Source organism: Sphaeramia orbicularis, chromosome 22 (genome assembly GCF_902148855.1).
Source record: "Sphaeramia orbicularis chromosome 22, fSphaOr1.1, whole genome shotgun sequence".
Taxonomy (NCBI): Eukaryota; Metazoa; Chordata; class Actinopteri; order Kurtiformes; family Apogonidae; genus Sphaeramia; species Sphaeramia orbicularis.
In genome coordinates, this window is record NC_043978.1 from 54,041,393 (window position 1) to 54,057,480 (window position 16,088).

The following is a 16,088-nucleotide window of genomic DNA, read 5'->3' on the forward strand; positions in this document are numbered from 1 at the left end:
TATCTATCTATCTATCTATCTATCTATCTATCTATCTATCTATCTATCTATCTATCTATCTATCCATATATACACTCACATATATACATACACATACATACACATATACATATATATACATACATGTGCACATGCGTACATATACACATCCACATATATCATATACACATATATATTCGTACACCTACATATATACACATATATGCATATACGCACATATACATACCCATGCACATACACTTACATATACATGTACAAATTCATATATACGCTGTTCCATACATACACATATACATTCCATAGGCTTCTCTGCCTCTAATCCCGATGCCATATCAATGAGTAAATGAGAATTATCAATTAGAACTGCTAAACCAAATATTTTCGTACATTTTCTTAAACTGGTTCATGTTTGGACTTTGCGTGAGTTCCTCACTTAGATTGTTCCATAGCTTAACACCAGAAATAGATTTTTTTTAAAAACTTTTTAAGGTTGTTGTCCTGTTTTTGATTTTGAAGTTCTGTTCCCCTCTTAACTGATAACCTCTCTCCTGATTTCTAAAAATTTTTGGGATATTTTCTGGTAATTGTCTGTTTTTTTGGCCTTGTACATGATTAGTGCTGTTTGGTCAGATACGATGTCTGAGTTTCAGTCGTTTGGATTGTCTAAAAAGTGGATTTGTATGTTCCCAGTACTGAGCCTTGTGAACAGTCCTTATTGCTCTTTTCTGCAGGAATATTATTATTATTCAACATCCTGATAAATCCATGTTTCTTGGTAGTTTGATGGTAGACAAACCTCCAGTTTCCTTCACTGAACTGCTTCTCACTGCCGTCTTCTGCTTCCTGTCTTCTTTTCTGGATCGGTCTCAGTTGCCTCTGGGCCAGCTGCAGATGCGGGAGGCTTCGGTCCAAGAGGTGGATCGCTCCTGTGATTCAGACGAGGACTATGAGGCAGGAAGTCGAGGCTTCCTCTCCTCTCACTGCACCTTAGTGGTCCAGCCAAGCGACCAGAGTCCGACGTACCTGCTCATTGGCACCAAGCAGGAGAAGGTACCACACTTGAAGTCCCAGTATTGATAAAAAAAGCCTCTGCTTTTTCTGGAGTCCAGTGTTTTTCAACCTTGGGGTCGCATGGAATTCAAATGGAGGTCGCCTGGAATTTCTAGTAATTGATACAAAAAAAACAAAAAACAAAAACTACTAATAAAAACAATATATGGTGAATTGAGAGAGACATCCACAATCCATAAAAGACAAACTGTGAGTGTGAAACTGCAGCACTGTGGTTCTGTTTCTGTGTCAGATGTTCACTGTGGTCAGTTTCAGATGCTGCAGCTCTTTCATAATTCATAGTTTCAGTTCTTGTTTATTCAGTATTAATTGTCCTCCTTGTAAATCACAGCTGGACTGACTGGACAGATCCTGACCGAGGAAAATCACATTCTCCCTTTGTGCAGTAATCTACACCTGGATTTACTGCCTCTGTCCACAATAACAGACATTATATAGACTAAATGTCATCTGAAATTAACATTTATTTGCAACATGGTATATCAAACTATTACATGATCAAAAACAAATTAATTTTAGCAAAAAAAATGTCTCTGTTTTGAATGTTTGGGGCCACCAGAAATTTGTGATGTTAAAATGGGGTCACGAGCGAAAAAAGATTGGGAACCACTGCAGTAGTCTGATACTGAGCACTGATCCAACACCATCATATAATTACACTGGGTTACAAAAAAATGTTTTTTGCAAGTTGTCTAGGTTTTTTCAACTGAATTCGGACCATTTTGCACCGCTAAATCCAAAAATGACATCTGTTTTTCTCAATCAGGTCAGGGTTTTTTGCTAACTTGATTTTGAAAAATTTGATCTTCTCACAAAATTGATTACATTTTTGTGACTTTATCAGTTGATTTTTTATAGAGTTCTCACCCAAAATAGGTTTTAAGAGAAAAAAAAATCATTTTCTAACAGGATTCCTGTTAGGTACAATGGTGTATTCACCGCAGATGTAGCAGAATACGTCAGGCTTATTTTTGCAAGATCTTCTAGTTGAAGCCATTTCATTCACCTGTAATATTAAAAAAAAACATTTATCATAAATTGGCAAAAGTAAAATCTTCAGAACTCGTTTATTGCAAGAAATATGAGAGAATTTTGTATCATATGATGTGAAAATGCCCATAAATGTAAGCAAAAATGTTAAAAAGCCAATATGTAGCATAGTTCAGAAAGTTGACCTGATTGAGCAAAATGTGATTTTTGGATTCAGCACCAAAATTATCCTAAATCAGCTCAAAAAACTGAAACAATAAATTTGTTGTTGACCAGTGTTATTATGTTGCATGGATCACTATATAAAATATCCTAGTATCTTTTTTTGCACTGCTGTTATGACCTGAAGGCTGTAACATATTTAACACAGGACACAGGAGGCGAAAGGATTCAATTTACAAAATTCTTTTATTTTTACTGAACGGTAAGAATAAATTTATCCTATTTTTAACCCCTTTTCTGTGCCCTAAACAAAAAACCCCGCAAAGTTTCAAAGGAAAAGCAAGGACCTAGGTGAGGTGGCAAACTGAACAAAAAGACGGTATGTGGCTCAGACCAACGCTGTACAGGACCGTCGGACCTGGCCACAAACCGCTACCCCCACCCTAATAAACACAACCCTGCAACTAAAGCCTGTTCAAAAGAAAAACCCAAAACATGACGTCCGGACTCACCTGGTAAAACAAAAAAACAACAGCTAACAAAAAGCTACGGTGCAGCCCACATGCGGCTGCAGAAAGGCGGTGCACACCACTGGGTGTGCGCTCTGAAGTGGTGTCGTATGGTGTCGGAGGTGGAGCAAGAGGTGAGGCAGAGAGAGAGCCCCGCACCCGTCCAGTTTATAGGCTCTGCACCGGCTGGAAAACCACCTATAAAAAAAACACACTAAATACGTAATATTATACCAAAGATGTTATTAAGAATAAAATAACAAAGAGAGTAATAATCACCCAAAAGAGTAAAGTAAGAATTATAACAGAAAACCCTCAAAAGACAAACGGAGGAAAATAAAGGTGCTTCAGAATATAACTGCTCACAACCGTGGGAACCTAAAGAATTACATAGAATTCAGTTGAAATGATCCCCATTAGGTGTACTTTCATCTACCTGTTTTTATTAACGTTTTCAACCACATTTTGCAAAAGCTCTTTACGCTTGAAAGTGGTGGGAAAGGTACGTAAATAAGTCCAGTGGAAACAGATTTTAGAAATTATGTCTACTCTAAAGAGTAGACTATGAGGTTCACAGAATGAATAATAGAAATGTCAAAACATTCATACCAAGAATGAAGAGCTGCAGAAACAAATAGAATACTGTACTTTCTGGGCTATAACCCGCACCTGAATATAAGACACACCTGAATATAAGACCCACCTGAGTATAAGACACACCTGAATATAAGACCCACCTGAGTATAAGACCCACCTGAATATAAGACCCACCTGAATATAAGACCCACCTGAATATAAGACACACCTGAATATAAGACACACCTGAATATAAGACTCACCTGAATATAAGACACACCTGAATATAAGACCCACCTGAATATAAGACACACCTGAATATAAGACACACCTGAATATAAGACCCACCTGAATATAAGACACACCTGAATATAAGACACACCTGAATATAAGACCCACCTGAATATAAGACACACCTGAATATAAGACACACCTGAATATAAGACCCACCTGAATATAAGACACACCTGAATATAAGACACACCTGAATATAAGACTCACCTGAATATAAGACCCACCTGAATATAAGACACACCTGAATATAAGACACAGGTGTCCACGATGTAACATGAGATATTTCCACAGACAGATGGTAAACAGACAGATTATTTAAATATTTATTTCCATCCCTTCACTGCCTTTTTCCAAACAGTGTCTGGAACACGTCAGTCAAACGTCAGGAACAGGCTGGTTCAAAACCCCAGAACAGTCACTGATCTGTATCTTCCTCTTCCTTCTGCTCATTAAACCACTGCAGTCGTCTTCTTCAGTGTTCTTCAGTTGAACATCCTCAGAAAGGCTCTGTCACACTCCTTCTACGTCTCTCCTCCGTTTTGTTGCTCAGTGGCACTTTGGTACTGCAGCTCTATTTCCTTCTTAGACAAACACATCGATTGGTTTGAACTTCAAAGCTTCATCATATGCATTTCTTCGTGTGTTTTCCATGATGAGGGTTTGTGCAAAATGGTTGTTCAAGGTTCAGATTCAAACTTCTCCTCTTCATCTCCTCTTCCATCTGTCTGCTTCCTGCTAGAGCGCCCCCTGGAGGCCGATAGCCCGTATAAATCTATACTGGAGCTGCATCGTTGTATAAGCCGCAGGGTTCAAAATGAGAAAAAAGTAGCGGTTTATAGTCTGGAAAGTACGGTACTTATTTGAGACAGTGTTATATGCTGTTGACCAGCACCTTGGTTTGGGGGACACCTCAAAAATCACTTTCATGTTTTGTCCAAAACACCTTTTACTTCTGTAAGCTCTTTAATCAGTATATTTCATTATCAAACGTTTATGTTGTGCCAGTTTTCAGTAAATTCAGCTAAATTTAGTGACACACTTGATGGAAACTGATCTGCCTACTGATCAGCTACTGGAGCCAATATCAAACTGATACCAAGTGTCAGTACTGGACTGATGTTGAATGTTTTTTTGTTCATTTATTGGTTTATTAAAAGCTCTGTTCCACACAGGACACATGGCTCTATCATCTGACTGTGGCAGCAGGCAGCAGCGCTAACTTTAGAGTGGGCACTGAGTACGAGCAGCTGGTTGGTAAACTCCTCGATGCAGAAGGAGACCCAGGTGAGAAAACTATGCATGTGTGTTGAGTTTTGGTTTTTTGTATCTTTTCATCTTTGTCAGCGTTTCCTTTCTGTTCCATCCTTCATCTGAAATGGGTCTGAAGTTGTATTCATAATAACTGAAACCAGCAGAAACTCCAAACTGAACACAAGCCTGGTTTATGAACCCTTTCATGCATGAATTATGAGAACCTTAATCAAGATTTGTTTTTCCTGAGTGTTTTTTATTTTCTCTTTAGGCATTAAAAAAACAATGTGATTGAAACATTTTTTTTTATGAACCTATTTTTCATGGATTTACAAAAATGTCCACTCAGCTGGACACCATACATTTAATTTTTGATGCAAACAAACATGTATTTACTGATATACTGTGTGTTAACTATGAAATAAGAACATTTGTAATGCTGCTAATCTGATGTTTTCTCACAATTTAATACTAATACTAGTCATTACTCACTTCATGGAGATAATATGCAAAAAAAAAAAAAATTGTTGTTAATTACAGTCTAATGAAAATAACAAGCAGCTGATTTACACTCAAACATGTTTCTGCAGATCAGGTTTGTCAAGAACAGCAAAGGTACACTAATGGTATCAATTGCAGTGTATGGGATGATGCATGAGTGCCAAATGTGTTGGCTGATGTGGAACTAAAACAACAAAATCCATAAATATACAAGAGAACAGCTGGAGAATGACTGTCCACTGGAGTGACCAGGGATGTAACGATTACCGGTATAACGATAAACCGCGGTAAAATTTGTGACGGTTAGTATTGCCGTTTAAATTGTAATTATCATGATAACCATGTTTGATTACCGCATATTTAGAGAGAGAATCTGTCTGTCTGTCTGTCTGTCTGTCTGTCTGTCTGTCTGTCTGTCTCTATGAAAAAGAAACTGAAACAACTCAAACTTGATCTGGAAAATGGTCAAACAATGCCCATAAGGTTCCATCTTTAATGCACATTTGTATATTTGATGTTTACATTTTAATATTTCAATGTTTCTGCCAACAGAAAGTACATTATGCCTATTATTTTATTTGTTTGTTTGTTTTTTTTTCAAAATACAACGTGGTTAAATTATTTCAGTGTGTGTATTAGTACTTTTTGAACATTTTGAACACATTTCAACAATACAGTGATAATAATGATAACTGTGATAATTTTGGTCACATTAACCATGATATGAAATTTTCATATCATTACATCCCTAGTAGTGACCAGTATGCATGAAAGGGTTAAATAGTGTTAAAAATACTTTGTACCCTTGTCCTAAAAGGTCTAAGTTTTGAGTTAACAAGTTATTTACTGTGCACAAAATACTTGTTGATCATTTGATCTGAGATTTAACAAAGTACTTCAGTTGTATTTTCAACACTTGGACATGTTTCGTAGTTGATGTGTAATACAGCGAGTGGCTAAAGTCTTGCTAAGTCCTTTTATTAGTGGATACAGAGTTTCTCAGTCGTATGCAACGTGTTATTTTGATCCTGAGTGTCTGACAGCTTTAATCCACACTGCAGACAGTGTTTACGACTCGGGGAACCGTGTGCAAATTTTCGTCAGCTGTTGAATCATTATGGCTTTGAAACTCAATCTTTATGTTTGTCTTTGAATGTGTGTGTGTGTGTGTGTTTGTGTGGGTTGGTGTGTGTGTTTGCATCCCTGCCTTTTTCCCAGACTCTGCCTTGTGGAAGAGCGAGGCCTTGAGCTTCTGTAAGGAGGGTCTGCACTCCCCTCTTACCACGCTGCCGTCTGAAGCGCTGCAGACAGAGGCTCTGAAACTGTTCAAGGTCGGCCCCTGCACCTCACACTACTCCTTTTTTGTCTCTTCATTCTTGTTTCTTTTTGTTGCATCTCACTTACTTTTCGGCCTGATCACAATCAAGGTGTACAAGTATATTTGCATCAGTTATTAATCAGTATTGCAAACAGATCCCCCCAAAACCATTCCCAAAATGTTTCTTTGTCCATCTTATTACTAGATCTGTCAATCCTCCAAATCTGAAGAAAATCGGATCAAAACTGATCAAATGTCGACCCAATGAGCGTGAAAACATGGGCACAATTTGATTGTTATAAGAGAGCAAAATTATTGTCCATAATGTTTTGTAACACAATAAATAATTCCTACTCAACTCCTGTGTCTTTTTTATTCCAAATACACACATCCCATTGCTTTTCATTTATTGATCCTTTTTGTTGAACAGCTGTTTGATTATCAATTCTTATTTTCAGTATTAAGACAATCCACCATTTTGTTGTTAACCCCTTCTTTTCCAGCCCTTTAATTGGAATAATAGAATGGGAACCTGTTCTTTCAGTATTATTAGGACTAAATCTGCACAACTAGACAGATGTGGCTCTGCTCCCTGGTATGCTGCACAACATTTGGAACAATGTGTCAAACGGATGTTTACGTGGAAGCGCATGTTTTCAATGGTGCGTTGTTCACCCAAATTCCTGGAGTGTCCGTACACCAATATACTTCCATCACTAATCTGGACTCTATGCCTTACAGATCTACTGTTCTCACTGGTTCCAAATGTTTGTGTCCTCCTGTACCAGGAAGACTTAGTTCCAGATGGAACACAGATGCCACCATGTGCTCAGACACATTTCCATTCACATCTGCTAGAGTCCGTACACCAGTAGTGTCCGTACACCACATTCTAAATATGTGGCTCTGATTTGACTGTTTCTGTCAATATATGGAATTTTTCAGCAGGCATGCTTTGGACACCACATCTGTGCAAGAAACAATGCATGATTCTGCTGAGGTCTGAAACATTTGTATATGTGTGTAGGCATTAAATATGGAGGCTGTTAGGCTGGAGTGTCCGTACAGCCAAGAATGTGTGATCTGACAGGGGTACAAGCCTGACACATTTAGAGGAGACACCAGAATACACACAGATTTTGGACTTTAAAAGAGAAATATCAGACAAATTGACCTGTCTGATTTTTTTGATAGAGCAGTATTATTTTTTATCTCCATGTGCACCCTTTCTGGTACCCTGGGTTGGGATCAGGCCGTTTTGCTCTTCATCCTCCTTTTATCCCTTTCTTCCAACTCTTTCCTTCCGTTTTCTCCTTTGTTCTTGTCACTGTGAGGGTCTGTTCAATGCATCATCCAGCTCATGCCCCTCTTTCTACCCCCCTCCTCCTTCTCCTGGATGCACTTCACAGCCCTCTTCTTCTTCTCTTCCCTCTGGCTCTAAAGCAGATCAAAGGCTGGAGGACAAGGGCCCCCAGCTCATTAAACGTGTGGAAGAGAGATAATGGCCTTGATTATCTGCTCTGATTAAGGCTAAACATTCTACTGGTGTGTGAAAGGAGCCCCTTTAGAGAGGGCTCATGGGAGGTCAGGGTCCTCATAGAGTGACAGCAATGGATATTGAAGCAAAAAGGATGAGAAGTGGGGTGGGGGCTGCAGAATGAAATGTACCGTCAGCTTATTAGAGGATCAAGGCTAAAGAAGCCCCAGAGCAGAGCGCGGACACTGGAGGGAGACAGGAGATCCTTTTCCCACTCTTTTCAACGTATCCACCTTGAAGCCCCCCCCCCCCCTTTGATAAGTCATGCCTCACAGCCCCATTCACTACAGTCAGGCTGGGACCAAAGGCTGAATAGACTACTCTTCTTAAAAAGCAGTCGCACACACACTAAGAGAAAAAGAATGAATGGAGGTGCGACACTTACATTCCATTCTCTACTTCATGTCTTTGAAGTTTTAATGAATCTGACAAGAAATAATGCAGTGTGTGTCAACGGAAATGTGCAGTTTCTCCTGTTTTTTCTGATGTGGGTTTGCCTCCACCTGCTGGTGATGCAGTAGAGCAGGGCTGTCGAACTCATTTTAGTTCAGGGGGCACATTCAATCCAATATCATCTCAAGTGGGCCAGGCCAGGAAAATAATAGCATAATAACCTATAGATATGAACAACTTCAAACTTCTCATATGTTTTAGAGTGAAAAAAGTAAAATTACATCATTTTCCAGCACCACATTCTCTGGTTTTCCCTATGTCATGTCCAGACCGGATCTGAGCTCACCTCAGACCCAGTCCCAGCTCACCTTGGACACGGTTTGAGTGCACCATCGGTCTGACGCAACATAGGGAAAACCAGAAAACGTGGAGCTGGAAAATGATAATGGTTCAGCAGAATGGCTAACCTAAATGCTTCTCTCAGTTGTGTTTGTGTTTATCCTATGGGCTCCTGTGGCACTCTGTCATTATTTCTCTTTCTGCTCCATGGAACCTGGTACCAGCTGTGGTCCAGGTGTCCCGGTACCAGCTGTGGTCCAGGTGTCCTGTCTCTCTAACTCACTCCCTCATTCCGTCCTCTGCTCAGGCTGTGAATGTACAGGCTGTAGACGTCAGTATTTGGTGTAATCCATTACTTATGGGACACATTTAAATTTCACAGAGCAACAGACTATGAACTGACCTCCAGTAACAGAACACAACAGAAGTGGGTTTAAGGCAGAAGCTGGAGCCAGGTCAAACCCACCAATAGAAACTCTTCTCTCATCCATCGGCGCAGGCCCCGCCCATTTAGTGCAGTTAAATTCGCAAGCAAAACTTTTGAAGTTGCAAACAAAGATGAGTGATCTTCAAGCAAAACTTTTGAAGTCTGAAGCAAAAGTTTTGAACTGACAAGCAAAGAGGACTGATTTAGATTTTTTGATTGCCACTGACTGTCTTTTTCTCTCAAATCTCTTTTTTGGTTGCAAATCTATTCTTTTTGATTGATGAATAAAGAAACAAATTTCTCTCCATAAAATATGTTTTTGCACTTCACAGATTCACCTCACAGTGCTTTACAGTTTGTACAAATGGAACACATTTTCCTTACCTCCTCCTTCTGTACACAGTTTTGCATATTTGAAGCTCCCTTTAGGCTTAAGATGCTTTACCTTGTAACTTAACGGACAACCTTCAGAAACACCAACACATTTCTGAAAAGTTGACACAAATCTTTGCATTTGAAGCCTTTCTGAATGTGATGGTCATTTGGTGACTTTCTTTCTCTCCTCATCTCTGCAGTCCTGTCAGCTCTTCATCAATGTGCTGGTTGAGTCTCCATCTGTCGACTACCACACGTCGCTGGCCCAGAATGCTTTGCAAGTGTGCCTGACCCACCCGGAGCTGCAGAACGAAATGTACTGTCAGCTTATTAAACAGACAAATCGCCGGACGCCACACAACTACTCTCTCACTCAGGTCGGCCTCGCTCAATGAGACGAAAACACCTGCACCCAGAGTTTGAATAGATAAGGATCACTGACTGATATTTTTTAGTTTGATCTTTTGTGATAAATTGCCAACATAAATTCCACTCTAAACATGTGTCTGCTTTGATCATGTGTTTGTGCAGTGCTGGCAGCTGTTGTCTTTGTGTGTGGCTTTGTTCCTTCCTCAACAACATTTCCTCTGGTACCTGAGGCAGTACCTGCAACGGAACGCTGACCCAAGGTGAGCTGCCTCGAGCCCTTTGGCAACACTGGCCTCCATTCCTTACTGCATACAGGGGTTATCTGATCAAATATTCAAAGGAAGATCAAATAAGATAAGATATGCCTTTATTAGTCCCACAAGGGGAAATTCTAGGTTTACAGCAGCGAGAGTACAAAATCACACAAGAGCAAAAGAAGCGCAAAATCAAAAATAAAGACAAATCAAAAAAATCGGACCAATGGCCCTGTAGCTTAGCAGCCAAATTCAAAGCTTTGGGAAATGTATCCAGATGCCATTTATTCTCCCCCAGTTCTGTGTATTTATTATATGACAGAAATAGCCCATGTTTTGCTCATATTCCAATCAGATCTGTAAAAAATTCAAATTCACACTTGATATCATTGATACTGATTTATTGGATCAATCCACTTCCTATCTGTTAGAATGGGAACATTTTTCAAAGTGGCACCAAATCCAAAATCAGATCCAGATGGAAATAATTTCAATCCCTTGTGTTGACATCATCATACAGAAGCTGTATACCAAGTTTGAAGTCAATTGGAATTGTAGTTTCGGAGAAGAAGACGATTGAAAATTTTGTAACAGACAACAGACGACAGTAGCTTACGGCCTGTCAGCCGGTAAGCTAATAATAATAAACTGGAAAATCTTCCAATTCTTCTGACCTCGGTTCCTGTCCAAACTGTTTTACCCGCTGCAGGAGTGAAGTGGGGAAGTACGCAGTGTACTGTCAGAGGACGCTGGAGAGAACGCTGCAGAACGGAGAGAGAGAGGCCAAACCGTCACGTATGGAGATCGTCTCCATCCTGCTGAGGAACCCCTACCACCATTCACTGCCGTTCAGCATCCCAGTCCATTTCATGAACAACACCTATCAGGTAGCACATTATCAACAGCACTCGTGATTTTGAGCAAATGCCATTCATTAAAATAAAAAAGCTCCAAGTACAATTGAGATGTCTTTACCTGATGTGCCAGTTCAGACTAAACTTGGTCTCATTGATCTTGGGAGTGAAAGTTACTTGACAACCAGTCAGTGGGTCAACCTAGCACTTACAATTTGGAAGTCAGAGGTCAGTGAATTGCATCTACAGGGGGAGATTCAAATCCTTAGATGGCCAGCACATGATCCTGATTTCCTACCGGCCTCTCAAGACCTAAGATTTAGAGAACTGGCGTTCCATGGCCTTACTGCTGTGTGTAAGGCCTATGGAAAGGCTCATGTAATGTCCTTTGACACATTATGTATAAAGTATGATCTTGAGAGACAAGATTTTTTTTAGATACTTACAGTTTTGTGATTATATTGGCAAGAGAATACAATGTAAAAACACCAGAGAACATTCAACATGTATCAACATTTTCATTAATACTTACGACTGCGGAAGTCTCAAAAGCCTTATGAGTAAACTCTACCACAGCGTAACCACACTCAGTATAGACTCAACAACTTACATAAAACAAAAATGGGAAAGAGAAGTGAACATGGTAATCACAGAGGACATGTGGACAAAGGCATGGGAAGTACATTTTTCATCAACAAACTCCAACACACGGTGTGACTTTGGTTGGAAAAACCTTATCTGTGTTTTTTGAAACACCTAAACAAAAGTCCAGATTCAGTACTGTTTCTGTTGGAGAGAGTGTGGAGAGGCTCCAGCAGATCATGGGCACATGTTTTGGTTGTGCCCACTTATTCAGCACTTCTGGTTGGAGGTAACCGAAATAATATGGAAAACACTGGGCTTTACCACCAGCTGCTCTTTTACACTACTGTATCTCGGTTACTTCCCAGATGAACTGGATTCAGACGATGTTTACCTCCTAAAGATTTTGTTGACATCAGCTAAAAAAGCCCGAACAAAATGTTGGCTGCAGAAAGAAACACTCACAATGGAACTTTTCATTTCAATTGTAGAAAATATTAGACTTATGGAACGCATGACTTTCACCCTGCGGCTCCAGGAGGAGCTGGGAAAAAGGCGCTGGAGAAAATGGACAATGTTTACAAACTGTGACAGGAGTAATTAAAAAAAAGGCTTAAGTCTAATGTTTGTTTATGTCGTAATTGTCATCCTCAGACCTCATTTTCTTGTTCATGTTCTGTAAAAATTAAAATGCTTATAAATAAAAAGTGTCAAAAAAAAAAAAAAAAAAAAAAAAAAGCTCCAAGTCAGAAAAAAGTTGGGAAACTGTGCATACATTCAGTTCAACCTCTCCTGATACTAACTGCATGGTTTCCTTCCAGATAAACCCACAGTGGAGAAATAATGTAGGACTTTGAACAGTAGTACTAAAGACATTTGGTGAACCATCCGTGGCACCGTGGTCTGATCGAGTGTCTGCAGAAAAAGGGCTGAGCTCGCCCCCCCCCCCCCCCCCCCCCCAGGACATTCATACTGACATGGTTGCTATAGGGCAGTGTTGCTATAGGGCAGGCACCCTAGGGGGGGTGCGAAGGCTTGCCGGGGGGGGGGGGGGGGGGGGGGGCATGGGATCACTCCTGGGTTTGTTGTTGTTTTTTTCAGGTGACAACATGCAGCAGGTGGAACTAATGTTTTAGCGTTGGAGCACCCTGGACTCATTTTAGGGACGTAAAACAAACTAATCTGCTGCCATGGTGATCTGTCATGAGACTAGACCAAGAGTTTAGGTTTGGACAATGGACAAGGTTTGGACTGGAAAAGAAAAATGTGCAGTGTTTGTGTTTTTGCATAGTTTGTGCAGTTTACACTAATGTTCTGAGATGTGCAATGTAAATGGGCTCACTGCAGCCACTGATATTGTTAAAATGTTCGTCTTTGTTACCAAAATTTGTTTGTTGTTCTAAAAAAAGGAACTTTATTGTCATAGTTGTAAGATAATTGCATATTTCCTATTTTTATTTGGAAAAATATTGTCTCAGGGAGTAGTCTTGTTGAGTTTATTTGTGTTGTTCACACAAAAATCTAAGTTACTTTTAATTTGCACAACAAATAATTGAAGGAAAAGCTAAAAGTATTGTTACAGTATTGATGTTTCTTTCAAAAAAAGTTATAATTGCACCACTGTTACAATGTTGTTGGGGTTGAGGGGGGCCTAAAGATTTTTCGTCCTCCAAAGGGGGGGCTGAGAGAAAAAGATTGAGAACCACTGCTGTAGGGGATGATGCTCCAGCTTTATCAGCTGTGCAAAACTGGGAAGATGAAGTCAGGAGGGGTTGGGAGAACGAGGGAGGGGTGAAAAGCAAGAGTTTTCATGAAATGTCTGTAGTACTACTGTTCAAAGTCCTAAATTATTTCTCCACTGGGGTTTATCTGAAAGGAAACCATGCAGTTAGTATGAGGAGAGGTTGAATTGAATGTATGCACAGTTTCACTGCTGTGGAAGAACTCCTTCTGAGTCAGGCTGTGAACTTTTCAGCCCCCCCCCCTCGTAATGCAAAGAGCCGGCACCACCTGAAGCAATGAACTGTACGGCCTGATCCCAGTCCAGGTACCAGAAAGGGTGCACATGGAGATAAAAAATAATACTGCTCTATCCAAAAATCAGACAGGCCATTTGATTTGTCTGATATTTCTCTTTTAAAGTCCAAAATCTGTGTGTATTCTGGTGTCTCCTATAACTGTGTCAGGCTTGTACCCCTGTCAGATCACACATTCTTGGCTGTACGGACACTCCAGCCTAATAGCCTCCATATTTAATGCCTACACACATATACAAATGTTTCAGACCTCAGCAGAATCATGCATTGTTTCTTGCATAGATGTGGTGTCCAAAGCATGCCTGCTGAAAAATTCCATATATTGACAGAAACAGTCAAATCAGAGCCACATATTTAGAATGTGGTGTACGGACACTACTGGTGTACGGACTCTAGCAGATGTGAATGGAAATGTGTCTGAGCACATGATGGCATCTGTGTTCCATCTGGAACTAAGTCTTCTGGTACAGGAGGACACAAACATGTGGAACCAGTGAGAACAGTAGATCTGTAAGGCATAGAGTCCAGATCAGTGATGGAAGTATATTGGTGTACGGACACTCCAGGAATTTGGGTGAACAACGCACCATTGAAAACATGCGCTTCCACGTAAACATCCGTTTGACACATTGTTCCCAAATGTTGTGCAGCATACCAGGGAGCAGAGCCACATCTGTCTAGTTGTGCATATCTCATATAACAATCAAATTGTGCCCATGTTTTCACGCTCATTGGGACATTTGATCAGTTTTGATCCGATTTTCTTCAAATTTGGAGGATTGACAGATCTAGTAATAAGATGGACAAAGAAACATTTTGGGAATGGTTTTGGTGGGATCTGTTTGCAATACTGATGAATTACTGATGCAAATGTACTGGTACACCTTGACTGGGATCAGGCTGTGTACCATGTCAGACCTGTAGATCCCATGTGTGTAAAGCTGTGGTCCTCTTTGTGGTGCAGGTGGTGGGTTTTGACGGCTCCACCACAGTTGAGGAGTTCCTCCACACACTGAACCAGAGGATTGGCATGAGGAAACCTCAGCTGTCCGGGTTTGCCCTCTTTACTGATGATCCATCCGGTAAAGACCTGGAACACTGTCTGCAGCCGTCGGCCAAGGTCGGTCTGTGGTTCATGAAACATGAGTGGATGGAGGAAACGTTTGGGAGACTGGATTTGTGAATGATAAATAATATCTATTACACAGTTGTAGGTTTTTTTTTCTGATATACAAGAACACAACTGGCTAATTTTTACCCGCCAAATCACTGTCTAAAAGTCTCTTTTTTTTAGATCATAGTGTAATTTTTGTTCTGTTTTTACATCATTTTGGTGTTTTTCATTTTGTTCCATTTTTATGTTATTTTTTGTCCTATTTTGTCTCATTAGGTAATTTCTTCTTGCACCTTTCCTCTCATCATGATCTTGTCTTATATGTTTGTTTTTTCAACTTGTGTTGTTTTTGTCTTTCGTGCCATTTTGGTTTTATATTTTGAACATTCTTATTTACTTGTTACAGTGTTTTTGTCTTCTTGCATCCTTCACATTATTTTCATCATGTATGTCATTTTTGTCTTATATGCAACTTTAATGTTTTCATCCTTTCTTTTTTCTTCTTGTTGCATCTTCTCTTCATTTCTCTTGGCTTTATTGAGGTCAACATTTATAAACTCTTTTAGTGAATGCTCCTCCTCTATTTGAGGGAAGAAAATTAATATCTTTTATTATTGTTATGTCTGAGGTGAGCCAATAAAACAAGCTCCACAGCCTGTTTGAGAAAGGTAGTTTTAGAGGACCCATAGTGGTAGAAGAACGAATGAATGAATGAATGAATGAATGAATGAAATCTCTATTTCGAACATGTAGACAGTGAAATCAAAACAAAAATCAACCAACAAAATATAAGTACTGGTACAGAAATGATTAATAAGCAAACAAACAACAAAATAAATAAATAAATAATGATAGTAAATAATAATAATAATAATAATAATAATAATAATAATAATAATAATAATTATTATTATTATTATTATTATTATTATTATTATAATAATAATAATAATAATAATAATAATAATAATAATAATAATAATAATAATGAAATTATACATGCTCAAACAGGAGTTGGAAGAAGTAAACACTTATGTACTCCTACCCCCAATTTCTATTCCTTCTGATCATTATATAACAATTATGTTTTTGTATGAATATAATAATAATAATAATAATAATAATAATAATAATAA

The 16,088-nt window shown here is 39.3% G+C and overlaps 1 protein-coding gene across 1 annotated transcript in view; it reads left to right on the forward strand.

Annotated features, from left to right (window-relative positions):
- Positions 1 to 16,088, forward strand: part of plekhh1 (pleckstrin homology domain containing, family H (with MyTH4 domain) member 1) — an 85,905-nt gene that overhangs the window by 55,959 nt on the left and 13,858 nt on the right. The window contains exons 17-23 of the mRNA XM_030127555.1: positions 871 to 1,050; positions 4,775 to 4,886; positions 6,573 to 6,685; positions 9,944 to 10,120; positions 10,275 to 10,372; positions 11,076 to 11,253; positions 14,803 to 14,958. Of these exons, the coding sequence (XP_029983415.1) occupies positions 871 to 1,050; positions 4,775 to 4,886; positions 6,573 to 6,685; positions 9,944 to 10,120; positions 10,275 to 10,372; positions 11,076 to 11,253; positions 14,803 to 14,958 (1,014 nt within the window). The remainder of the gene's footprint in view (positions 1 to 870; positions 1,051 to 4,774; positions 4,887 to 6,572; positions 6,686 to 9,943; positions 10,121 to 10,274; positions 10,373 to 11,075; positions 11,254 to 14,802; positions 14,959 to 16,088) is intronic.